The sequence below is a fragment of the Aethina tumida genome, chromosome 3 (genome assembly GCF_024364675.1).
Source record: "Aethina tumida isolate Nest 87 chromosome 3, icAetTumi1.1, whole genome shotgun sequence".
NCBI classification, from domain to species: domain Eukaryota; kingdom Metazoa; phylum Arthropoda; class Insecta; order Coleoptera; family Nitidulidae; genus Aethina; species Aethina tumida.
In genome coordinates this window covers 36,504,137-36,530,991 of record NC_065437.1, presented here as the reverse complement: position 1 = coordinate 36,530,991, position 26,855 = coordinate 36,504,137, and the positions used below count along the sequence as shown (strand labels likewise).

General features: G+C 31.9%; 1 protein-coding gene and 1 long non-coding RNA gene across 5 annotated transcripts in view; one reads left to right on the top strand and one right to left on the bottom strand.

Annotated features, from left to right (window-relative positions):
- The window catches only part of LOC109602491 (RNA-binding protein Musashi homolog 2), a 66,191-nt gene that overhangs the window by 27,242 nt on the left and 12,094 nt on the right, over positions 1–26,855 (bottom strand). For all 4 annotated transcript variants that reach the window (XM_049964379.1, XM_049964380.1, XM_049964381.1 and 1 more), the window contains one exon: positions 5,057–5,110. In XM_049964379.1, the coding sequence (XP_049820336.1) occupies positions 5,057–5,094 (38 nt within the window). In that variant the 5' untranslated portion in view covers positions 5,095–5,110. Of the gene's footprint in view, positions 1–5,056; positions 5,111–26,855 lie in introns of those variants that run through there.
- Positions 15,388–15,776, top strand: LOC126264844 (uncharacterized). Its single transcript, XR_007547459.1, has 2 exons — positions 15,388–15,506; positions 15,566–15,776. It is a non-coding gene; the product is annotated as an uncharacterized LOC126264844 (long non-coding RNA).

Below are 26,855 nucleotides of genomic sequence, written 5' to 3'. Positions count from 1 at the left end.
TTTTACTGTCGGTTACATCGGAGGATCAAGATACTGCAATTATCGGAAGTGGAAACTGGCAAATATTAATATAACTGGTAATGCCAGCTAATCCGGCAATGTGATAAACCGGAATATCATATTACGTAGGAAGAAATCCCTATATCGATCCACACCCGGACCGTGACCGTACCACACACTATACTTCCCGTTTCGCTTTTATTGCTTTTACCACTTTTTTAATACATCACATTATATTGCGGCAACCGAGACTGAGTACAAATATTAAGGTACAAAAAAATTGAAATGCGTAAAATAATTTACCTTAGGAAAGTAATACAATAACAAGCTACTTGGAATTTAAATGAGCCAACATTCCTTCGTTAAAGTTGCAGAGATTTACTTTTTTGATTTTGTCTTTAACGGTTAATTAGTGGGGCCGGACCAAGTTTACGAGTAATGTCAGCACAAACAGATCTACATATCTGGGCAGTTAAGTCAACACTAATCCAAATAAACTACTGCTCTTCCATGTTGTTTAATCAAATTCGTTAGGGTTGTGTAAATTAAAGGGTGGTAATGCGTTTATACATTTTCGAAGCTTCTATTCACTCACACATTCAGTAAAATGTAACGCACGATCAAAATTCGGCTATGCGGACACACAAAAGATGTAAATAAAATCTGTTTTGTCCGAATGGGTCGCTTTCGCCTTTGAATTTTATGTATAATCCGCTAAGCTATTTTTTGCGATATTGCGTTGGAAACTGAATAGTTGGATTTCATTGTGTCCAATAAGTCCGTGGCCAGATTCTAAGTGAATAAATCAAGTTCAATCCGAATCCGAAGTGAATTTTGTCAAGTAAGTTTAGTTTCGTCGGTTTTATTGCGAGAACAAGGAATTCGTTGTAGGAAACATCCCAGTTTCACTTTCGAAACTAATCTAACTTCATTGTCGTTTTCCGTAGTGTGCCAGCCAGTCTCCGAGGAACAAACTAAATAAACTATTGTTATTTACGTTCATGACCTTTTTTACATATGTACGCATTCTCGAGATTTTCCCGCAGACAAATTTGATATAAAATACCTCGTCAAACCTACGGGCGCCTTTTTATCACATTGGATAAACCCAATTTTATTACGGTACGGTTCTCCACAAACAATTTTCTTTGTAGCGACCGCGTAAAAACCAGACATTTATATTGTGCACATAACATACATTCGGAGTATTGTGGTCGAGGTTTACTGTTAAAGCACGTCAGTAATAGACCTTTTTTGACTTTTCGGTTTGACCAGTTTGAATTTGACGAAATACAATTGAAGTTGTTCTCTTAAAAACTTGAAAGTTACAAATATTGAAAATAATTGTAAACAAAACTATACAAAAAACTGGTATTAAGTCAATTGAATTAATTTGGAATTTGTTTATTTTTATGTGTATAAGTATGTAAGTTGATATAGAAAGTTTAAAATAAGTTTTTTTGTCTAATTTATCATTTTTACAAGTAAATAAAAATTGTTCGAAAAATATTAATTTAAAATGAATTCTTAAAAACAATAACAATTTTTGTTATGTTATTATTTCTCAATTCTTCCTAATAATATTTAAAACAAATAATTGTAAATTTTAACTTATGCTTGTTTAATTGTTCTCTCAACATAATGGTAATATTTTTGTTATTTTTTGTAATTGTTAATACAAATTAAAATTAAATATCTAGTTTATTTATTTTATCAAACTTAAACAAGGATTTATCATATTAAGTATATTGGAATAATTAAATGGAAAAATGATGAATGATAAAAATAAAAAATTGAAACCGCAAATTATTTCTGAAATTTTTTAATATATATTAAAGATTTTTCTCTTGTCACGTTAATCATTTTTTTTTTTTCAACCAATCATTATTTGGCTAAACATTTGAATAAAATAAAAGAAATAGTTAATCTATACTACTAATTGAAATATTTTTAGAGAAATTAATTGGAAATGTTTATTTCATAAAAAATAATTTATATTTAGTCAATTCAACTTAAATTTAATAATTATATCTTCAGTTTTCAAGTTTGTGTGGCATTTGTGATTTTAATATGTTCCAAACATTTGTGAAAACATGAGAAACTTTTATTGTTTAAACCATTGGAACGACTGGGAAAATGCAAACATTAACTTTAATAAACATTTGCAGCGCTTGCTGAATTTTCCTGAAATTCTCACACAATATTAAACAACTAATGCCATAATTCATGCTGCCGCTAAAAGTCGGCCATCAAATTGCGAACTAGATTTTAATAAAGTTTAATAGTGCCATTTTATATATACATTCTATTGATGAAAGCATCTAAACAAATCGTGCGGTTTCCAGCGTCAATAAAAATGATTTACATTTCAATATGTATAAAATGGAAATTGCTAAATCGAAGCGACATGATTTATGGGCTGTTTCATCAGTTCTGCCCTGTTTATCATCTGGAGAGTGCAAAAAAATTGTTTCCCGACTCTAAATCGGACCCGATCTCCGTACGTCCTGAAATCCGATAGTGCAGTCGGGTGAGATTTCCAACCGATTTAGGTATGTTAGGCCGGGAAGAACAGGTTTCCATTGCATTTTGCACCACCCGGTGGATCGGTCAGCGTTTTGTCTTCACTACACAACCTGTTGACTGGTGTAATTAAATTAAAACAACGGAAAATCCAGTAGAACAACTCTAAACTTATATGGCACTTCCTTCAGTTGTAAAAGTTTTAAGTTACGAATTTGTATTAATTACGACATTGTAAGGGTGGGTTTATGGGTTTATGGGTTTATGGGTTCATGGGTCTCTAGAGAATATATCCTTCATTCACATCTACAGGGCCAAAGTAGTTATTGTTTTTTGTTCTTTATATGAATACAGGTCCATTTTTACGAACATCTTGAACAGTCGGTCGCGTCTGAAAACGGGTCGTGTAAATGGGATGATCGGGACCATGAACGGGAACTGGCGGTCGAGAACGTGTCGTGTAACCCCCCTTAAATGTCCCAAAATTATTCAAAGAAATAAAACCTTAAACAGAAGAGCAAGCCGAAAGTTTGCATAGTGCGGTATCGGGCGTAAATTCTAGAATAATGTGCAGTCGTTTGTCTTATTTGCTCAATTGCATTTCTGTAGGCAGATTTCAGTTTCTCAATCGTGTGTGATCGAATGAAAAAACTCGGGATCTAATCGGTCGACAAAGTCTGAAAAATTGCCTGATTGCCGACTGTTTTTTACGATAAAACGTTGTTGGTTTATGTAATGAGGTGAGAAGATTAATCGTGAAACGTTTTATGTTCAGTTTAATGTTTTGTATGGTTGGAAAACTTACATTAACTCTATATTGTAGATAGAATTGTTTATTTCACGGGCTCGGGTATTATACCATCGATATCCCGTATTATCAACTGTATCAACATAGAAATCATCACATATCTTATGGTCTTATGTAAGAAATCATAATAATAATAAAATTATTGTATTTTAATTAAAGTTAAAGATAATTCAGAAGTATACTACTATCAACATTATTGATTGATACTTTAAAGAAACATAAAAAAATATCAATCAATCAATAAAATTAGTGAACAGTTAAAATTAGAAAGAACCTTAAAACACTGTGGATAATCTCCATCGAGTAACAACATTTACTACATCTTGCAGTTTTAATGTTGAAACTGTACATAAAACTGGCCACAAAAAAACTGCCGACATAACATATATAAAAATGGGCGTTGTGCAAGTCGAAATGACCGTCGTCCCCATTGTCCTCACCTTTCCGCTTCCGCGTTTCGCGAATTTGCACCAGTCGAGAGAACAAACTTTCATGAAACGGATCCGACGAAACTTTAATTCAGCAACAACAAAACCGCCAACTAAATTATCTCTATTTTATTGCACGGCGTTACGTGAACTGGTAATTTAGTTTAAGGACCAGCCAAACCCAAAAGGGTTTGTTAAACAGCACAACGTAATTATTATTTATTAACGCGTGTTTGTTGTTTGGGTGGGTAAACTAATTGCAAGGTACATAAAAAGGACGAGTGATGCAGCAGTTCGTCTAAGACAAGCACTGTGTGACTTAAGTCGTCGTTTCCACGGACTCACCTACCTCCAAGTACCGCTAGTAAACAATACACTACAAAAGCATTTAGACATGAATTTATCAAATTGGTTAATTATGTCAAATCAGATTGTTAATCGATTCATGTTTACATGTACTTAATTTTTGTACACTAGTCGACTAAATACATTGTAATTCTACGTAAACATTAAATGAGACATTAGTTAATAATGCTTGGCATGCACGTACTTGATTCGCAACATGAATAAAAGTAAACAAATTCTACGTCAAATATAATGTTGTCTATTTAATATTTGCCTCTTTTTATTCATATTATTTCTTAACTGTATGACACCAGTTTACAGAAAAAATATAGAAATTTTCATTTAGGTATTTTACAGTGATCTGGGCCTTTTTCTATTTTACTTAATTCACCATTCAGAATACATCATAGGTGAATAATATTTTGTTACAAAGGTGTGTAAATATGCATCTAAAAATGAGTTAAGAGCTATTCTACAAAAAATTTCCCCTTCTGTATTGGTGAAACCTTTAATCTTATTTATCGTTTTTACGTTTGGAACATTGCAACTCGGTTCTTCTTCTTCTTTCTTCCGATGGATACATATTTACACACCTTTCTATTGAAACGTGATCAATTGGATTGAGAGTTAGGAGAAAAATTTCTATATATGAAATATTGTAATTTGTAAACCAGCGTATTTTTTAAGTATTGAGGGACCGAAGATGTTTTCCATCGTATATGCAGCGCAGCCATATCGGCGTAATCATCGCGAAAGCGATGGAAGACAACTTCTGCATCCTTCAAGACACTTATCATAATTGAATAATGTTCCTGACAAGCCATAATTTAATTGTTCAAACAAGTTACGATAACGCAAATTAGGACGTTATTGAATTATGAACAGCTATCGCGGTTAATTGTTTCACTATTAAATTATGGAATGCTGGAATCACGTTGTGTGTTATATTTACCATTCTAGTTTAACGTTCGGGTAAACTGTGACGGCCATTTTTTGCGGGAATAACCTGAAAAAATGAACAGTTTTGTTAGAGTCAGTTGAAACAATAAAAAACGGATTATCTTGAAAGCTTCCCCGTTTATTTATTTTTCCAGACCTGAAAATCACGGTTAAGAAGGAACGGGGGGTTGTTTGCATATATGCAGTCGTATTGATTTTCCAGACGAATATTTAATGTCGAGTGTATTCTAGGATGTGCTTTTAGTGTTATGGCAATTAACTGCAACGGACGGATTTTAATCAGAAAGAAAAACTTAAATTACTCCGACGTTCACATCAAACTGAGATTTGAATTTATTTCGTTAATTAGCAAAGAAAACATCGCGGTTAAAATCCGACCGTTAAATTCGTAACTCCAACAAATGTTTAATTAAACTCGATTCGTTCGGGCTTCGTAAATGGCAAAAAGTCGAAAATATCACGACTGTTTATTTTGGATTTAATGGGAAATTAGGGCGGGATCGAACAAAACTAAAATTTATAAGTGGGAGTTGTAATAAACGGTATGAATTTAACACTATTTTTAGATGTGAGCATAAAAGATTCAAAAAATTAAACAGCCCCACATAAAGAGGATTTAAACTTTCATCTCTCGTTACACGCCCTACATCATAAGTGCATCAAAATGAGGTTTCGCCAGGATTAACTTTTTATAGAGCCGTCACACTTAAATGCTCAATATGCGGGGATTTTTTTGCACATTTTTGAACATGTACAATTCGCAGATTGAAAACTGTGTTGAAGAGTGAAAAACTCATATCGTTTAACATGAACCCTCTAATTACATTTCTAAAAACTGATTGTTTTAGTTTCAATTCGCCGCACTCCTTTCTAGAAAATATCGTCTTGGATGGATATTTTTATAGACAGATCGATAAAATACGTGCAAGTATCAAATGCCGCATTTCAATTTCTTAGTTACACGAAGTTTATTTTAACGGAGCACGCAACACTCCGAATAAATTTGTTCATTCATGAAGTTCTCGAATCCCATTTTAATTGATTGACAACAAAAATGTTTCAATATGAAGTAGGTGCACAAAAATAATATGGAATTGGTTAAAAATAAGTTAAGGATTGTAAAATAGCACACATCTGGTGGACACACAGGATTAAACAACATAACGACATTCCAAGGTGTATGTACCTATATAACTGCCAAAAATATTTTAATTATTCATTTTTTAATTTCACTTCTACAATCTTTACAGTCGACTCTCGTTAATTCAAAACTCGAGGAACTCTTAAAATATTACGAATTATCGAGTGTTTGGTTCGAAATTTTTAAGAGAAAAGCTATAAAACTTTGAATTATTGAGTGTTGATAATCAATTATTATTTATCATTCTATAAAGAATAACAAAAGTTGAAACTCTGTTATATTAGTTTGTATTTTTTCATTTGTATCTGTCGCAGATAAAATTTCGCCATCGATTAGTGAACCTGAGATACCAAAATCTTTATCCACTTGAACAAAGTCAGAAAAATTCACACTGCTGATGTCAACTATTGCTGGTTCTTCATCACCCGTAATTATTGTTGAGTTGAGTTGAGAATCGTCAGGGATGTTACAGCTCTCCATATGCCTTGCCAATCAATAAAATAGTAAGTAAAATGAGCTTAACAATTTTTTTGCGATAGAACGTCTTAAAATTATGAATGACCCCTTGGTCCAGTGGTTGCAATTTGGAAGTTGTATTCGACGGGAAAGAAGTAGTTCTACGTTGGACAGGAGGACTGCCATAGACAATGCATTTGTCGAAAAAGAGTAAAATTTTCCGTTTTTGTCGTTTCATGTCTCTTACTTCTTACTCTTAAAAGAAACATATCAAAACTTAATATGCGTGTTTTCATCCTCTTTTTTACTAATTTTAATTAACCCTTATTTTCTATATTTTGCTTTAATAACTCTACAATTGAAATAAATTTCTGAATGGTTGTCAGTCAGACGTATCTTACGTTGAAGCGTTTATCTCAATTACGAGCATCGGACTAATTTAAACTTTGTCGCAAGATTTCTCCCAAGCATGTAAACTCCTATCGTCTCCGTGAAACAATACGTCGAAGCTATTGTCTGGTACTGCGGAACTGAGCCGAGACGTTGTGGGTATGTTGCCGGACCGCCCACGCGGTACGTAAACTTGCATTATAAATCTCTTTTGGAAAAGACGGTTTAATTACGGTGCCCAGCAATGCACCGCACAGCACATATCAACGACGCGTTCAGCTCCTTTGAGGAACGGGCTCGAAAAACCATCCACTCGTACGCTTCCGGTGTAACGTTTGGTACGTTTGATCCAATCGTTTTACTGTGCCGATTAAAAACGATCTTACGATATAAGTATGTGATGTTTTTTTCAGTTAAATATTTGCTGTGCTGAAATATTGAGAGCGTCACCGGAGTTTTTATTACCGTGCTGGCACGAAAAATACATGAGGCTACTTATTGCAGTTTATTAATTTTAAATAGATGAAAGTTAAATTTTCTGCCGTACAGTTTGGGGTAAGCGAGTTGTATATTATTAACCATTCAGAAAAAATATTCAATATCACTGATATAAATATCATATACACTGATCAATATCAGTATTATTTTTTATATTAGTATATGATGACTGAGACACTCATTGGCTGGTCAATTTCGTTCTGAAGCACCTCTTTCAATGTAGCATTTACTAATCTGTAATAATGTTCAGCGGATGGTAGGACACTTCGTTCTTTTGTAAACAAACCACCGGTAGGTACTTGCTCAGGTGGTCACATCTCAGATCTACGGAAACGTTCTTGATATTTGTTCGTCACTCGACTTCCTCCTGAACCATTCCACTGGAATATTTGACGACCTTTGGCAGTATGAAAGAAAGTTTAAAGAAGCTTTTCTTTTTCTATAAATGACAGGTTATTATGGTTCATTTCATTTTCTTAAATGAAGAACCTGCCGCCTCTTTTCAACCAATAATTCGCCATCTATCAAGCTCACTTATTATTAAAACTCTTAGGAATCTAACAAAGTTTTTTGTTTAAACTGGATCACTGCAACTGAATTAATTCTATTTTTGTAGTATATTCAGTAACCTTGTGTAGTCTTTATTTTAAATAATCATTTACGGATTTTATTTTCTTTTGTAAATTATTTTAAATAGAATAATTACTGTTCACAAAAATTTCTCTTTGTGAATTAAAAATTTAAATTTGGATGTATTAAAAAACATAAATTGAATCACTGTCAGGTTAACTATTTAAAGATTTGAAGAAGATAAAAATTAACATGACAATAATTACTTTTTGAAGCTATAAAAAAATTTATATTTAATATGTTCAAATTTATATTTAAACGGCGATAATATTATTTGCAATTTTAATGATACATACATAAGTATTTAGCTAAACCGAGACTGAAACTGAAACTGTAAACTTGTAATTAGCTATATTATTGTGGTTGTAATTATTTTTAGAACCTAATAGAAACTTGACATGAAATTCTTCCTGTTCTGCAAGTTATAAAACAATTTCTCAAATTGAATTATAAGTAAGTAATATTTAACTTACATCGAATTTATTATCCATATCATAATTATTATACTATTAATTGGAATAAAGTTGTTTTCGATTAATCTAGCGAAGCGTTTTCATTAACTGAAGTATAACAAAATAAATAATAATCATTATCTTCGATCCATATTTTCCCAACAAGTAAACTATTTGTAACAACATTGTCGAACATTTTTAACCCACTTAAAATCCTCGAAGATAATTTTTATTCTCCTAGGTGAAAAATATGCGGTTGAGACCGAAGGATCTCGGGATGAGTTACCAAAGAAATTCGAATGCACAATGCCCGTACATCTTGTTAGCAACGAACCGCATTAATGTAACTAGATATTAAATAAAACTCTTTTCGACCGTAACTTTATATGTCACCTTATTTTACTGACTTTTCATCCTCGCACACCCCGTTCCCAAACCGATCGCATTAACGATACGATTAATCTCCTTATTTGCAGGCACAAGGAAACATTGATGGTCCGACAGATGCCATTTACAAATAGTTAACGAAACAGACGTTCAACCCGTATATTCGTCGAGGAGCATAACTTATTTATGGGTCAGCACGCTTACCTGGCAGGAAAAGTCCTACTGCGACAGTTATTTGATTAAGTTTCGAATCGAGGTCGGTCCCGAAACGTTCATATTTCATTCGTAGGTCCAATCGGATGTCGAGGAGACATGCTTCAGTCTTAGTGCTTCCCGATTTTTAAAACTATTAACTTACTAGGGTGGCTTCCGACAGGATATGGAACATGTACGGATTCCGTTTAAAAATATCTTAACAGATTAGAAGGAAATCGTATAAAAGTTCAAAGAGAATTGAATAACGTTACAAATTAAACACTATAATGTATTTTCTTATAAAAATTTTATTGCTAATAATTTGCTATGTAATTTAATTTTTATAAAAACCATGCAAAGTGTTAAATGTTAAATAAACGAATTAATTTAGTTTTAAAGTAGTAAATAGTCGATGGAATATGTTTGTCTATAATAGTATAATAGTTATAGTTGTATCAATCACATTCTATCTATATGAGTTGTTTATGTATCCTGGAATCAAAGTGCTTATCTTAAATGTATATTTTTAAGTATTCCGTACAATCAAATTTTTTTTTATCCATTGTTTGTTTGTGTGTTCAGTTATGATAATGGTCACATCACATTTCTTGTGATTTTAATGACTAGTGAAATGATCGAAACAATACATTTCTCTGAAATAATGGAAAAAGACATTAATGCTATTCGGAACAAAGTTCCAGTCTTTTCGAAAATATTAAATTTGAGAATGAATAACGATACCTACCTGGTATATGCTTCAGTTTTGTGGAAAAAATGAATAATATACCTTCTGCGATACCTTCTCATTCTTTCAAAAGTGCTTCGGATTCTCAATAACTCTTCCCCTTTATTATTTGTTTTCTTTTGTATTGAAATTCATTATTTATTCCGTTTTCAATTAATTTTTTGTATTTTATTTAATTTCACTCTATTGAATCTCTTAACCGAAACCAACTTTTGAAAACTATCAAACCTATGATTTTATTCGAATCACTCTTTGTTTTATTATATTAAAATTGGCATTGTAAAAGAAAATATATCTCGTTCTTTCTCTACCAATCTGATTAGGCTCATGTGGTTGCTTCTTATCTTAACCGAGTCTTATTCTTACATCATTATTTTCTCTTGAGAGTATTAACTGGATGCCTAACAGTATTGTTCCCTCTTTTGTGTTTTATTCTTCTTTATCTTAAAATCTTTGACTGATGTTTTATATTTAATTTCATTTTGCTCAGTTAATATTCAATTCTTCTCTGATTATTCTCAATACTCCGTAATTCTCCGTAATTTACGCAGGATTTTTCCGTATCCATTTTGTGCCAATCGTAACTTAATTTTATAGCGGATCCATCAGGAATTTACAAAAATGACTTGAAACGACGCAACCCTCACATTTTACCAACAACATTTATCGAACTAACCTGAATCCTCCCCCGAACCTTAATCTAGATCGGACATGGCATTCGAAAAATATGTAGTAACATTAATTCCAGCCCGTCATAAAGAAGCCATAGCATGCATGACTTCCATGCCGGAGCACCGAGTTGGTGTCACTTTGTATCATGTAGCATAACCTACTTACATTTCGTTCTATCGATTAATCCATCCAGAATGTTGGTGAAGAATCCGCAGGCACATGCCGACGGGACGGAATAAAATTAAATCGGGCAACCGACGACAAAGGACACCGCAAATTATGGATGCCAGCCAGGATTTGATTGTCGAACGCAAAGTTTATCGGATGCAAGTCTCAATAAACTTTCTTTGTTTAAATTGCTGTTTGTGATTTTGCAACGTGTGGGATAATTTTATCAACATGTTGTAATATATGTTTATTGAAAATTTTTCTGCAAACTTTTCAAGTAGATTGTAATATTAATTAATAATTTCAGTTTAACAAATACTTTTTCAAAAACTTTCAATCTGATTGTAATAAGAATTAGTTTTACAAATATTTTCTGAGTTACACATAAAAAATGTGTTAAAACTACACAAATCAATCTATTACAATGTCTATTTGAAGTGGCATTTGACCATTTATGCAACAGCTTAAATATGTCAACAAGATGTCAGAAATTGATGTATACCCTTGAAGATAAGATTCTAGAATTTGATGAGTTTTTAGATCTTATACTCAAATGATATACATTATTGGCAGAAAGTAGAGCAACTTTAAAAATTAATAAATTGTTACCGCCCTGTATATGCAAATAATGCAACATAATTTATACCAATTAAAAACATACTGTATACAAACACATCGGTGAATATTTCATGTATTCAAAATAATATTGTTAGCTGCAAATCAAAAAACTAAATATTTTGTTGGCAATAAACAAATTTTATCCCAGTCCGAAAAAGATCGTTTCCTGAGTTCCAGCAAATACAATATAGAGTTAATGTTTCTGCAAGAATCGTAAGAGATAGATTGAAACAAGGAAGTCGTCATGCGAGAAGGCCAAACTAAAAAAACACTGCTATCAGAAGAGAACAGATGAGCCAGAGTTGAGTTTCCCTTTTACACTGGACATGATTGGAAACGAGCGATGTAGTGTGAAAATCAAGTTTAATCTGGTTAGTACTGATGGGATTTTATATGTGAGGCGACCTATTCATGAAAAGTTTACCATACTCACTGTTAAACACGGCGACAGGGCGGCAATGGTATGGGGCTGCTTTTCTGGATTTAGAATAATATGGTACCGTATTCAGATAAAAATATGTTACTAAAACTTTATTTTTAACAAGATAATGACCCGAAGCATACATATAGTGCGAGGTCGTCGGCCTCATCTACTCGAAAAAAAATATTTAATAAAAAGGAACTTAAATCTTAAATATGATACACGTACGTGTACATCTAATTCTCTTTTTATACGATTTTTTTTACACGAATTTCATTTAACACGACTTAAACAGAGAAAAGAATCTCTTTTACACGAATTATTTTATTCCAACACGATTTTCAATATTGTATGAATTTATCTCGTATTTCACATTATTATATTATTTTCCTTTTTTCTAAAAATAATTTATTTTTTGTAAAATATATATATATAATTTCCATTTGGAAACAACTGAGAGTTTGTGCGCTTATTTATTGAAATATGTGGTTAAGCAAAATTCCTCAAATGTTGTATTGTACAAAGCAAACTGCTTAATTCCACTTTGTTCATTTGAACTGGTATTTGGATAATTATGAAGCAGAATGTGTTTTAAACATGTCAACGAGATGTCAGTCTCTGATTTATGAACTTGGAATGTTATTGAACCAGGAATTTGCGGAAATTTTGGCACTGACTTGTTAATGAATTATAAATGTGAAAGCATTGATCACATTGAATGTGATAAATCTTAAGAAACCATTAACAATAGGTGCGTGTTTCTAAGTAGCATTTCAGTGAAATATAATAAATTTGAATTCAACTCACACGACGAATAATATGATATAATAGAGCATCAAGTTAATGCACAATCTTACATTTATTAAGGTGAGTCAAATCTATCTTATTTACAATCCAAAATTACGGACGCAATGAAATGGTACAGTTGTACATTAAAGATTTGGCATGGACCACAAAACCTAATAATACATAAAGAACGGTTGGTCCTCCTTGATGTGTGCCACCGTTGCACCTGGTGCTGAATGCAATTGAACATCTGCGAAACGACTGATGATCCAAGTAATTCAGGTACGTGGTACGTCATTCGGGGATGGTTTTATGCACGTGGAAACTTCGGGTTTGTTATTCATTCATGAACGAGGGTCTATCGTGACAAAGCGGGTGAAATTATTTATTCATTGAGATGATGACTTAAATAGGACCTAATTTCCTGGCCACAAATTTTGGTCAGATTGTTTCACATTAAAATTAATCAGGTGAAACTCATACGTAATTGTAATTACTCGATTTGGAATGATTGTCTCAGAAAATTACGTTAAGGCAACGTGTATTGTCTGATTTTCGTCATCTTAAAACCACACGTGCACTTGATTTGATACAAAACTGAATCACTAACTTTTTAAATAGGAAATCAAAGGATTTTTAAATATATCCTTTAACGTATGTTCAATGTAGAAATGAAATTATTTCGAAAATAGTTAGCACATTAACATATTTCGACCAAAATCGTAAAAATGAAAACAATAAAACCATAGACAAAAGACGAGATAAAAATGCGCATCATGGATTTCAGTCGATATTTAAATATTCAGTTTTATTTTAATATATTGTCTATATCATTTTAACTTTAATATCTAATTTCTATATCCTTTTCTTCAGATAATGCGGAGACGCCATTTACCAGAAGCTGGCCGACATCGTGCTGTAGAAATGTTTTAGACTGGCTCAAGACAAGTTGATGTGGCCGCTACATTTACGTTTCGCTAGCTAGAAGATAAATAGACTGGTCAGTTTCGACGTAGTGTCACTTTTTCATGTCAATGATTTCTTAAACGTATCAGAAATATGGAAATATGGAGGGAACAGCTAACATATTTCGTTTGGAACAACAAATTCTACGAACAGATTGTAGGATTAGCAATAGGCAGACAGACCTCTTAGTCCAGTGTTCGCCAATTTCTTTATGGAAAAGTTTGAACAAAAAGCGATTGAGATTTCCAATTACAAACTATTTGGTATCGTTATGGAAACATGGACAAGAAAAACTTCAAATTCGCAATGGAATTGGATGTCCTAGTAAAAAAAGTGGCTCAACATTTAGACCATACAGTATACCGAAAACCTACAAACGCCGATTGGTATGTGCATAAACTATTTAATCATCATCTTAGTCAAAAACAAGGGGTCATCAAAACACTAACCGAATGAACCAAAAGGATGTGTGGTACACACACACATACCGTACGAAAAATGCTCTTCGTGTCTGGATGTTGTAAGAGATGGATGCACGATAAAGAAAGAAAAGTTTTGCCCGGTAGTAAGAATCCCTACTCTCAGAGACAATGCGCTGTGCTGGTGCGCGCCGGCGCACAATGTAAATTAATCTTTGCGAATGCATTTAGTAACTCTCCGTATGCGTAGGGATGTAGTTCGAGTTCTTCGGATGCTCCATTTAAATTCCGTAACTTTGTATAATTTTCAATCTGTAAAATGAAATATTTTTTGAGGGTATATCAAAAACAAAAATAAGTATTCTAAAAATAAACTACTTTTTTCAAAATAACAATGTATCCCAAAAATTAAATAAAATATACTAAAAACAACGTCTGCGGAGACGAACCGCATGCTAAACGCAGCAAAACCAAATGATCCCCTCCAGTCAGTTCGGCCCGCCCACATAATTGCATGTATATCTTTCCTTTTTGTTTACAAAGGGGTATTGGTGTTCCGTCTCAATATGCGAGTAGACACGTTCATCATTTTTGATACGGTATATAAATGTAACATTACAGCTCTTGCAGGAAAGTATACATCGGTACCACGTTCAAGAATGATTAGGAGATGCTAGACACTCGTGCTAGCGAATCGTTAGAAAATAATTCCAACAAACAACTATAGATATTAGATTATCGATGTAATGTGAAACCAAATTTTCGATTTCTAGACGAGAACGCTACACTGCAGTGAGCCAGGGTTGTACTCAACCACGTGCTCATAGTGCCAGAGAATTAAGACAACCTCTTTCAGGATTATAGGACGCTTTGAATCAAAATCATTTGGATGACCTGATAAGGAGTATGCCAGATAAGATACAAGCTGTAATAGGAAACAGAGACGGCAAATAATCATTTAGTTTTAAAATAAGGCAATATGTTTAACTTTTTGCGATCAATTAGTTTTTATGAATATGCTAAATAAAATAACAATTTCATTCCACGACTGAGTCACACTGTACATGATAGCATATACTAATTTGTAAGTTTGTGGTTAGAAAATGATAATTAATTTTAGATATTTATCGTTAATTAACACTAAATTAGAGTTTAATGTGTTACGGAAGCATCATTAACAAAACGGTTAATGGATATGCGTCTATTCACAGCATTATCCGTACGTCGATTAATTCTATTGTTAGACTTGTATGTTTTTTAGCTACTAATCACACAATAGACTCGACTGAAAATCATCTATTAAACTCGCGTTTATTAAAACGTTACTGAAGATTTTTTATTACTCTGTTGCCATATGCTTAAAAACATTGCTCTGACCATTAGCACTGTTTAGATAGTGCGTGGACGTCACTTGGTACTCAAGACTCGCGCAAATAACACATTTTTCGTCAATTATATCAGTGACTAATACCAGGAAACATTTAGTAAAGCAATACCGGTAATTTGTTTTATGACGATAAGGAACTCGATCGTTCAATAATAACCATCGCTTTGTAGCTGTCCTCTTGTTAAAAGTGTCTTTAACTGTACAGTCATTTGCTGTAACGATATTTATCGACGAAATTGGCCATTTTCTTCTACTTCAATAAGACCGTTATCTCACTCCCGAGATGTAATGGATCTCGTAAATCTTACGGGTAATCCCACATGATAAACCTAGGAAATCCTTTAACACGTACATTATAAAGACCAATAAATATTTACAGTATCTTGTGTTACAATTTTTTTCTTTGGCTTATACCTGAGACAACGTGTTTTAATAACACGATCTATCATTAGTAATTGATATATAATTGAAATATGTCACAATTTGATTATACACCATCAAACTTTACCTTGCGACCATGTTTACCTATTAGCTACTCCCAACCATTCATTTCTCGCGAATGTCATTAGTTTTTAAATTATTAATCATTTAAATCGATAACTATTGGTGTATAAATAACTATATCGAATTTTCAACGAGCCGACATTAACTTTATATGGAATGATACACATGATTAACATACTAAAATTCTTTGCCGACAATTCATATTTTATTTTAAACTATCTCGAGTGACAGTTTAAGAAAGATTAAAGGAACCTTGTGTGTAGGCTTCAACAGATCTAATTAATGAATATTAATAGTGGTTGGTACCTTAGAAAACTCAGTTACGCTTAAGCGAAATTGTACTCCGGCCGTACCGATTCCAACTATTATGTTACTATTACGTAAACACCCACAGCGTATTTTGATATGTATCTAATTAAATATTTATACTGTCGTGTACTAATGACCCATAAAAAATAATTCTATTTATATTCATTTATAGTGTTCAATATAATTGGAAGTGAGTCACATACTCGAACAGAAATGGCTTTTATCCTTCACACAGTTCTTTGAAATTCACACATGAAAAATATTATCAAGGTCGGTCAATATTTTACGAAATATTTGAATACGTATGTATTTATGTAAGTACACGAAATTCATGTATTCAAACTTGAACACATATTGGCCATTTAGCTCCATTGGACGGGAGTCGATTTATTAATTTATTTAAACTGACTAATGATTAAAAGTTTAGTAAAATTAATAAATTCGGAGTAAATTAGGAATTGGAAATATGTTTTACTGATACTTCGAATCAAGATTTATAATTATGAAACTTTCTCCAATATTTGTCTAAAAAATCACAAAAATACGAAAACTCTGATAAAACAACCTTGATATTAAAAACAACAATAACTAAACCTACAGTATTGGCAGAAAGTAGAGCAACTTTTTTAAAATTCAAATAATTTTTGTTCTGGTTATTATATTAAAAAAATGTATATTGAAAATTGACTTCCCTTTATAAATTTAACAATTACGTGGTTAACCCAAAAATAATAAAAAGTTTAATTTTATTATTATTGATGATGATTATTTGTTTTAAGGTGGCAAAAAGTAGAGTAATTTATGCTATCTAAAGTTTTATTACTACAAATAATTTGTAATTAGTATTTTAAATAATTCTACATTAATATATTGTAAAATTGTCCATTATTATGAATAACTTCCAACCAACTTTTTTAAAAGGAAAGCAACAGATGATCAATAATATTTAGATCCTTATTTTACCAGGACTCTAGCAGAATCGTGAATAAATCTTAATGATTAATATACCTTATGTTCTGTTTTGTTGTTCACTATCCCCCACTATAAGTTATCAATGGAATTTAGATCGAGAAATTGATATGGTCAGTTCATAACATTAATTTTCCCTTTAAAAGACTCTGCTTCAAATATTTTGAAGTGTGCTTCAGGTCATTATCTTGTTGAAAATAAAGTTTTAGTGGCATATTTTTATCTGAATACGGTACTATATTGTTCTTCAATATATATATATAAAATGATCCATGATATCCTCTATTCAAAGGAGAGGACCTTTTCCAAACCCCAAAAAGCAGACCCAAACCATTATCAACTTGTCGCCGTGTTTAACAATGAGTATGGTAAACTTTGGGTTAAATTTTTCATGAATAGCTTGCCTTACATATAAAATTCCATAACTATTAACTATATTAGACTTTTTGATCATTCCAGATCGCTCGTTTCCAATCATTTAATGTTCAGTGTAAAAGGGACCTGGTAAACTCAACTCTAGCTCGTCTGTTCTTCTCTGATGGTTGTGTTTTTTTAGTCTGGCCTTCTCGTATGAAGACCCCCTTGTAATAATCTATCTCTTACAGTTCTTGAAGAAACATTAATTTCAAGTTGTGTCTCAAGTAAACCCTTTATTTTGCTGCAACTTAGGAAAGGATCTTTTTTGGAGAAGGATAAAATTTGTTTACCCTGAAAACTATTGATTTTTCTTGTAATCTTGTAAATTACTGTAAAACACGCGTTACAATCGATCTATATTGATTTTTCTCCCATCGGATTGAAAGAACGATACAATCGGTGATTTTAATTTTGAAAATAATTTCTTTCCTCGAGGTACTAAATTAACTTATTTTATTTTGACGTATACAATGAAACTAAAAATTATTGTGGATTTTGTAGAGATTAGTGACATTTAGTAAAAAGTTGCTCTACTTTTTGCCAGCCAAATATTTATTTATTTTTTTTTTGATTTGTAGCTAAATGAATTATTTTTGATACAAGAAATATTTACCGATATGTTTTGCATATACAGGGCGGTAGGAATTTATATATTTTTAAAGTTACTCATCTTTCTGCCAATATATTCGAGGAATATTGTCATATCTACATTACAAACTCTCACTAAAGCTTTTACATTTCTCTTATCTATTTCTCAGTTAGTTCGACGATGGGAGTTTTGAGACTGATAATTTATTATAATAATGTTGAAGATATTTAAATAAACAAAATGATAATATTATAAAATTATATAAATCTTAATCCTTCTCCATTGAATTTCGTCAATTGTCAAATATGATAATAAAAATCCTCATTCATGTCCCATTTCTGGTTTTCAATTTAAAAAGTGAGTATCACACTTTTTAAATAGAAAACCACCGTTAAAAGGAAGACAACGGCCGATGACTACCGGTGTCCCATGGTCCCCCTTTGTGACGTGCCAAGATCCGGAGATAAAACATTCTCTTACGGGTGTAATTTGTGTGTACACGGCCGAGGCGGATTATCTTAAGGACCGCGAGATTACTTGCACAGGATCGAGTGAGTCACGGCGGCAAAAAGCGACGACCAAACAAGACGTCGTGAAGTCGGGCGACGTTGGCACAAAAAAGACGGGGAAACCGTTGACAAATTCCATTATGTTGATAGATGTGTGTATGCATTTATGTGTGTATAGGAGTTGGTACTTTATCATAGATATAATGATTATTGTTATTACAAATGTGCACTTGAGGGCGTTTGAAGGTAAAAGATCACATAGCAAAGAGAGAAAAATTAATAACAACTGATTAATTGTTTTTTCTTCTCATTAAACTGCAATTTAAATTTACTTTTAAGTTAAGTTTGCTATATATAGAGACACTGATCTTCTTGCGGAAACATTCAAACAACTCTAGAGCAGCTTAAATTAAAGGGTAAAAGTAAACGAAATCACTTAAAAATGTTATTAAATATTACTTTAAAATTTCAAATTTCAGAAACTAGTCGGTAAAGTTTGATGAAAATCACATCGAGTGTTGTGAATAGTGTGTCACTGGCAACTGCATTTATTAGATTAAACTCGAATTATTTGTCAGTGTCTCGCCCCACTTGTTGTTCCTTTTCAGTAAAAACTTCCATGTTACATTACTTTATTCGGTGAACATTTTCGTGGAGGGTAATTTACTTGGCAATATGCTCGGTGAATAAATTTCGTACACGATTTATACGGTTCCTTAGGAGGTTGCATTTTATGATGACATAATGCGGGGTCGAAAATAGCTTACGCTATGAATTTTTGCGCTAGTCGGAAAAATGACCACCATAAATTTAGAATGAAAAATTATTTATAAAGTATCTATAAATAATTGGGATCGACATTAAAATAAAACTGCTACCAAACTAATATGCTGTATGCTTTTTGATAGAAGACATTTTGAAATGACATTTTTATGTTCAACGTCGTTGACGGGACAGTTGTTTGTCGGTGTCTTTTGGCACCTACCGTCGTATAAATAGCTGATGAGACACGCCAATTGATTTTGTGTCATTAGTTGGGGACCTTGGAAATTATTAATATTAATTTTGTGATATGTTTGACGTGCACGACGCCCAAGTTTGTTGCGCAACTCACCACCAAGGGTTAATGGTCTAGGAAGATGACAAACATACCTAAAAAAATAAACGATAATTTAGTAAATTGGACTACTTTTTATAAAGTTATAGTAATGAAAACACGTTTGACTGAAAGTAATCAATTTATCATGTGTATTGTTCACGTTATTAATTCATAAGTTATATGCAAATAAATGTATGTGTCTGACTTACGTGAAAGAACTAAACATTATAAAAATGTATTATTGACTTCCTGTTTCTATTCTTTTCAAAGTAAACTATGTGCATTAAGTGACTACTGTGAGGATCTTTAATAACACTTTAGAGTCGTTCACTCAAATAAAATTCACAATTTTATAAATTGTATATTACCTATTAACAGTAGTAATTTTAAGCATTATATTTTTGAATTAAATTTATTTCAAAATATGTTGTAATGATACCAACCGGGGTATCATTAGAGTTTATAAAAGTACAAAGAAATGGCCAAATGATCAATTAGAATAATTAGAAACCTTTATTGTGTATGATAAGAAAATAATTATAAACATGTAGTATAAAATTAACAAATGCGATATAATTACATATTTGGTATAATCATACCAAAGATCATATAGTATTTGTTCAAAAAATATGCAACTTTACTTTACTGTGATTATAAATATCAATATAATGTGTCTTGCAGTAATTATTATTTATAAGTAATCAAATTAAATGAATTTAGTTATTGTCCATCGTCATGTGGACATTATTGAATACTGAAGCCAATTTCCTCCTGGTCTCAAGTGTAACTCAGGCTACTTTTATTTTAGAAAAATAAAGTAATGTTGCAATGTCCAAGTACTGCCCACCACAGGAACGTTACGTAGGGCGCCTCCCGGACAAAGTCGCGGATACAGCTGGTTAATCATAAAATTAATTTAAATTAAAAAGAATTATTTATTTTTACTTTTTTAATGATTTTTCAGGAAATTAGTATTAGTAAAAAAATAAAAATCCATAAAGTTATTAAAGTGAAACTATGTAATTTAATCGGTATGAATTTAATCGTATGTATTTTAATCCTATAGATTTTAATTGTATGGAATTTAATCGTATGGAAAATGATCGTATGAATTTTGATGGTATGGAATTTGATCATATGGAAAATGATCGTACGGATTTTGATCGTATGGAAAATGATCGTATGGAATTTGATCCTATGGAAAATGATCATATGGATTTTGATTATATGGAAAATGATCGTATGGATTACGAAGCAAAAATGCAAACTTTTACTGTCTCTGTGGTGCATTGATGTCTCTCTCAAAATTCAGTCGCATCAAACAGTTTTCGATTGGCGTAGCGAGAATTTCAATTCAAAATCTACATGTCAAGTAAAAAAGTATATAATTTATTAAACTTTTCCGAAGTGTAATTAAAACTGAATATGACTCACAATCAGATGTATTCTTACATTTTATAGTTAAACTATAGAATGCTTATAAAAATTATTAGTATCACACACTTTTTTTAGGCATATTTATAGAATAAAATCAAAATTTAATTAAAAACTTCTTAGATGTTTTTTGCATAAAAGTAATGATCACTCAACTGTTAAAGTTGTTGATCAGTACTTGAAAGTGCAATAACATTTAGAAATATTATGCAAGTGTATTATATTATTTAATATTTTATAATATTATTATAAAAACATTATTAATTATAAAAATAAAGTACCAATAAATGTATATAATTAATAGAAAATATGTAACAGCCAATTGCATTTTATATATATTTATTGATTATTATTTCTTTATTTACTACGAATAATAAAATATAAACTTTTGTGAATTAAAGTGGGTCCGTTCCACTTTAGTTGTATTTTATTGTTTAGGTATACATGCAGTGATTATTTTATTAATATTCATAAAGTTCTACATAAAATATTGTGTTACAGTAGTATTAGCACGGGTATCTGCCGAAGAATATCGAATAATAATGCATAAACGTAAACTAACACCAGATGAAAGGATTAGAGCAATTGAAATGTTTGAAGCAATCAGATCGAAAGGTTCAATGTTCAATCAATATTGTACAGTGTTATTTTATGCTGGTACACATTATCAACCCTACAGCATCCTTATAGGAGCTTGTACTTTGTATCACTGTAGTTATGGAAAGGAGGCGCTTGGCAAATGTTGGTTTTCCTTCACTAAGACCATTCTGGCACTTGTTTGCCCACAACCACAACCAACAAAGACTGAAATGGACAAGTTCTCATGTTCACTGGACGGAAGATGGAAATAGAGTTGGACTGTGATGATTTTTGAAATCGCGTGTGGTCCTGATGAGTGGAAGAGTTGAAGAGTTGTTATAAAGGTCGTACAGAATTATAAAAATTGAGACAGTTACTGATGACGCGTTTTAACATAACATTTAAACATGAGTTTATATTTTAATAGCACAAAGTACCAATAAAAAATATAATGCAAATGTAAAAGTTTGCCAACAACTATTTAGAAAGAAATATTTCTATATTTCCATATAATATATTATTATATTATTTTATTCATGTCCTTGATCTGGTTAATTTTTTATTAATATAATATAATGAATATTGAATATTTCCTTAAAAAATATTAGTATAGTAAGTATTAAGCATATGAAGACTATTTTTGACCTACTTTTGTCATCATTTATGATTAAAATTGAATATTACAACGTACATTTTAAGCTCAAATTCAACTACTTACATTACTTAATACGAGTTTTAATTAATTTCTTCATTATTAAATAAAGTACCAATGAAAATATATAATTAATTGAAAACAGTATGTAATAACTAACATTTACTTACTTATTTGTTTTTGGGTAAGTTTAAAATCTATTAAAAATATAAAAAGTCCCAACCAAAACTACATTGCTATTATAAATAGCACCAAACTAATTTCATGGAGGCATCGTATTCAATTAGTGAGTAATAATGATTTGGTCTGTATTTATAACTCTTGCTACATACATATTTTTCTATTTTTAACAGGCCAGATTTTATTTTGTAAATTGGAGCAATAATTTTATTATTTGCATGCTTCTCATTAACCATGGTAAAATAGCTATAGAATGGCATAGTAATTTGCACTTCCTACTACTTGTGTTAACATGCAAAAACTGTTTATATATTAATCAACATAAGCCGGCGAAGTTTAATCATTCACTTATAACATAACAAATACAATTTCATGTTTTGATCATTCGGAAACGGCGACATTTTTCACCCCTCACACAAATATCAGGTTTTCCACGAAGCCAGAAAAATAATTTACGACGCACGCTTCCGAAATTAATGAAAACCAGATGTGTATCTGCGAGATCAACAGCTCGGGTTGCGAAGGAATGTAATGTCTTACGGTGAGTACATCGAAACACAAACAAAACATTAATTACTCGTACAGGAGTGCGGTTTTCGAACTATTCAAGCTGTTTTATTAGTTTTCTTTGTCGATTATGTTTAAGCAACACAAACAGAACGATCCGTAAAACCGTTGTTGGGGTAGGTAATATTCTGGAAACGGTGGGTCTCACATATGTGATGTGAGTGTGTGCTAACACTGTGCTTATTCGTTTATTTGGATGGTTTTGATTGATTTTAATGATGCAGTATCACATCAGCCTTAATGTATCTCCTCTTGATATTGTCTTGTTCCAGTCTGCTAAGAACCAAATACTTGATACAACTGTTTTAAAAACGTCGTAGTTTATTTACTAGAACAGTGGAAAAACCTTCGTCCAAACGTTACTAAATTTGGCAAACTAAATCAGCGACCAGATATGAATATTTGAATCTTTGCTGGACCTAATTTAAATTCGTCGTGTCTTAAGTAACCGCCCACCATAAATTTATGAATACTTTATGAAACCTCACAAATACCCTAGCAGAACGATAACTCAATTAAGTAGAGAATTACAAAAGGAAGACATAGTTAAGCACGTGGACTCAATTTAAAAGCCCTTTTATCTGTGTTTCAAATTGCAATTTATTAGATTCCGTATAAATTCTTATTATTTGAAAATCGTCTCGAATACCAGCCAGAAGGAATTATACGACAATCAAGTTTCCTCATTTCTTCTAAATTTGCACAGTTAAACAATAAAAAAAATAAAGAGTTTAATTAGTAATTAGTATTTTAATTTAAATAAATTAGAAATAATTCTACACTAATATATTGTAAAATTCCCACTATTATGAATAACTTCCAAACACCTTTTCCAAATGGAAAGTGTCTTATTTTATTGTTCACTATCTCCTATAAGTTTTCAATGAAGTTTAATTTGTTCCTTTGAAAGCCACTGCTTCAAATATTTTGCAGTGTGCTTCGGGTCATTATCTTGTTGAAAATAAAGTTTTAGTGACATATTTTTATCTGAATACGGTACCATGTTGTTCTTCAATATTTCTTTACACATAAAACAATCCATGATGCCCTCTATTCCATTACCGACCCCTCATCGGACAAAAAAGAACGATACAATCCGTGATTTTAACTCGGAAGATAATTTCTTTCCACGAGGCTTTATATTAACTCAGTTTACTTTCGTGTATACTGTAAAACTAAAAATGATTTTTGCTCCACTTTTTGCCAGCCGAATAGTCAGTTTTTTGATTTGTAGCTAACAGAATTATTACTAATACAACAAATATTCACTGATGTGTTCATAATTGGTATAAATTATATTAGAATTGCATATATAGGGTGGCAGCAATTAATATCTACTTTCTGACAATACTGTAAGTCGTTTGTTAATATTGTTGAAGATCTGGAGGTCAAAAACACGGAAACATTAGCCATTTTGGTTAGCTGCTTTTCGATAACCTCGAACGGTGTATTATTGAGCACTGGAAGTATTTTCTTCACCTTGTCAACATATTTTGTCCATAAATAAAATTAATTTAGACAGTATAAAGAAAATTATTGTGAATATCGGTTTATATTTATGCATACAAGAATCCAAAAATGGAGAGAAAAATATCAGGCAATTGATCCTATGTCGCATAATTACAACGCAATTTGCATACTTGATTTTTCATGGTCTGAAATTATAATTTAAACGATTTATATCAGTTGCTTACTAATAAATTAATTCCTCTGACCACTTAATAGTTCTTTATGTCGGTGTGTAATTTACCTACTTAATTTTCACGGTCCATTAATCGATCATTAAATTAGAGCCATTGTTTATCCATCCATATTTAAGGCTCGGACACAACATCAGATTGAGTTGCACACTTCGATTAAACAGATCTTACGCAAATCGTGTGTCCCAGCTGAAATTATCCTCCAATGAATTTCTTTAATGCGCCTTCCGGACCGAACCATCAAATTAAATTATAATGCGATGTTTCGAAAATGACAACTCAACTTAAGGAACAGATAATTAATCTGAGACATTCTAGAACGTTGAAGGTGTAAATAAGTTGGGGAAGATTTCAGATAGTACATCGTTATAATTGTCAATTTCCCTTTAGTAAACCGAAGTGTCAGACATATAGATTTACGACCCACCCTTATAATGGAATCCTGTTAACAATTTCGTTGGTGCGAATTCACGTGATTGGTCCCGGGATTGCGGTGCAACCGATCTATTTTAATCACATTAAGTACAAATAATTCAATTAAAATCGCAAAACATGATGTCACGTAACCGCTACGCCAAAATCAGATAAATAATGATTAAAATAGGACTGACCCACATATTATACCAAGGCTGGTTGTGTCTGGAATTTGTAAACAATTTTCACTTTTCGACTTTACGTGAAGACCGATTTGTATTCAGCGAAGCCGAAAATTCGATTGTTCCTTCGATTAATGTGCTGCTTTGACAAATGTTTTGATGTTATTCAAATAAATTAGCTGTTTGATTAGAATTACAAATTACGCACGGAAACTTTTGTTTGTTTTGAATGGTGGTCGGTTGCACCTTAGCATTAATTACCAATTATGACGTTCGTAATAAGTAGTGTTGCAGTTAATTATTAATCATTACCAATAGTTAGTTCCCATTGCCCCTAATTAGATTGTTAGACTTAGAAATGAGGTTCCTTTTTCGCAGACGCAGAAAATGTGGACATCTGTAAAAGTCGACATCTGCAAAAATCGAATCGAATTCGGATTCGATGATCGAAAACTTTCTCGTACAACTTTCATCGGTCACCACGGAAACCACACAGACAAAATTATCGTGCGCTTAATTGCTTTCCATTGTCGCAGATAAGTTTGAACCAATTACCTTGTAATGGCGCCCGTCTCTTGAACGACCCACGTTATGCAAACTTTATGGGTGTCGTTGCATTCGAATTATCTAAATAAGAAATAAATAAATTATTAATAGGTGGACGCCAAGTGCTGTTACAGCGACACATTTCGATTTAGTTGCACTAAAAACGATTGCAAAATCATGTTACGGAACGTAGCAAACTTGCTTCGCTCTGAAAGAGTAAAGCTGAAAAGAAACATCACCAGTAAATAAACAAGTAAATCCACACAATAATACTCAACATTGAGACCAGACAATTTTAATAGTTTCGATTTTTCCAATTTAATATTAATAAATAGATTATTGAAGTGAAGACAAGCGTTTTAGAAGTGCCGACTAGTCATAAACTGAATGAAAATATCTTTCTTGATCTTCATACTGAAGAAATATTTTATCGAGGATCGAGAAAAATGCGTCGATAGATATGAAATGAAAACGAAAAACGATTGCATCCTGGACTCGCTCATAAAACTTAAATTAAAATGCAATCTTATTCGGTTGACTCTTTCCGCTGAGATAAAAAAATACTTATTAATATTAAACGACAACTAGAAACGTTGAAATTAAATTAAATAGATAGACCATTTTATCTTTACATGGAAAATTAAAAGGTCTACGTTTTTACGTTTATGAAAAAATAGGTTCAAATTCAAATAAACATTTCAGTCCCGGCATATTTTTAATTAGCAGACGCTTAGTCGATGAGAGCAGATGATGAGCACATCGAGCCGGAGGCTTAAAGGACACTTGGAAACAAGGCAAACATATAAAATT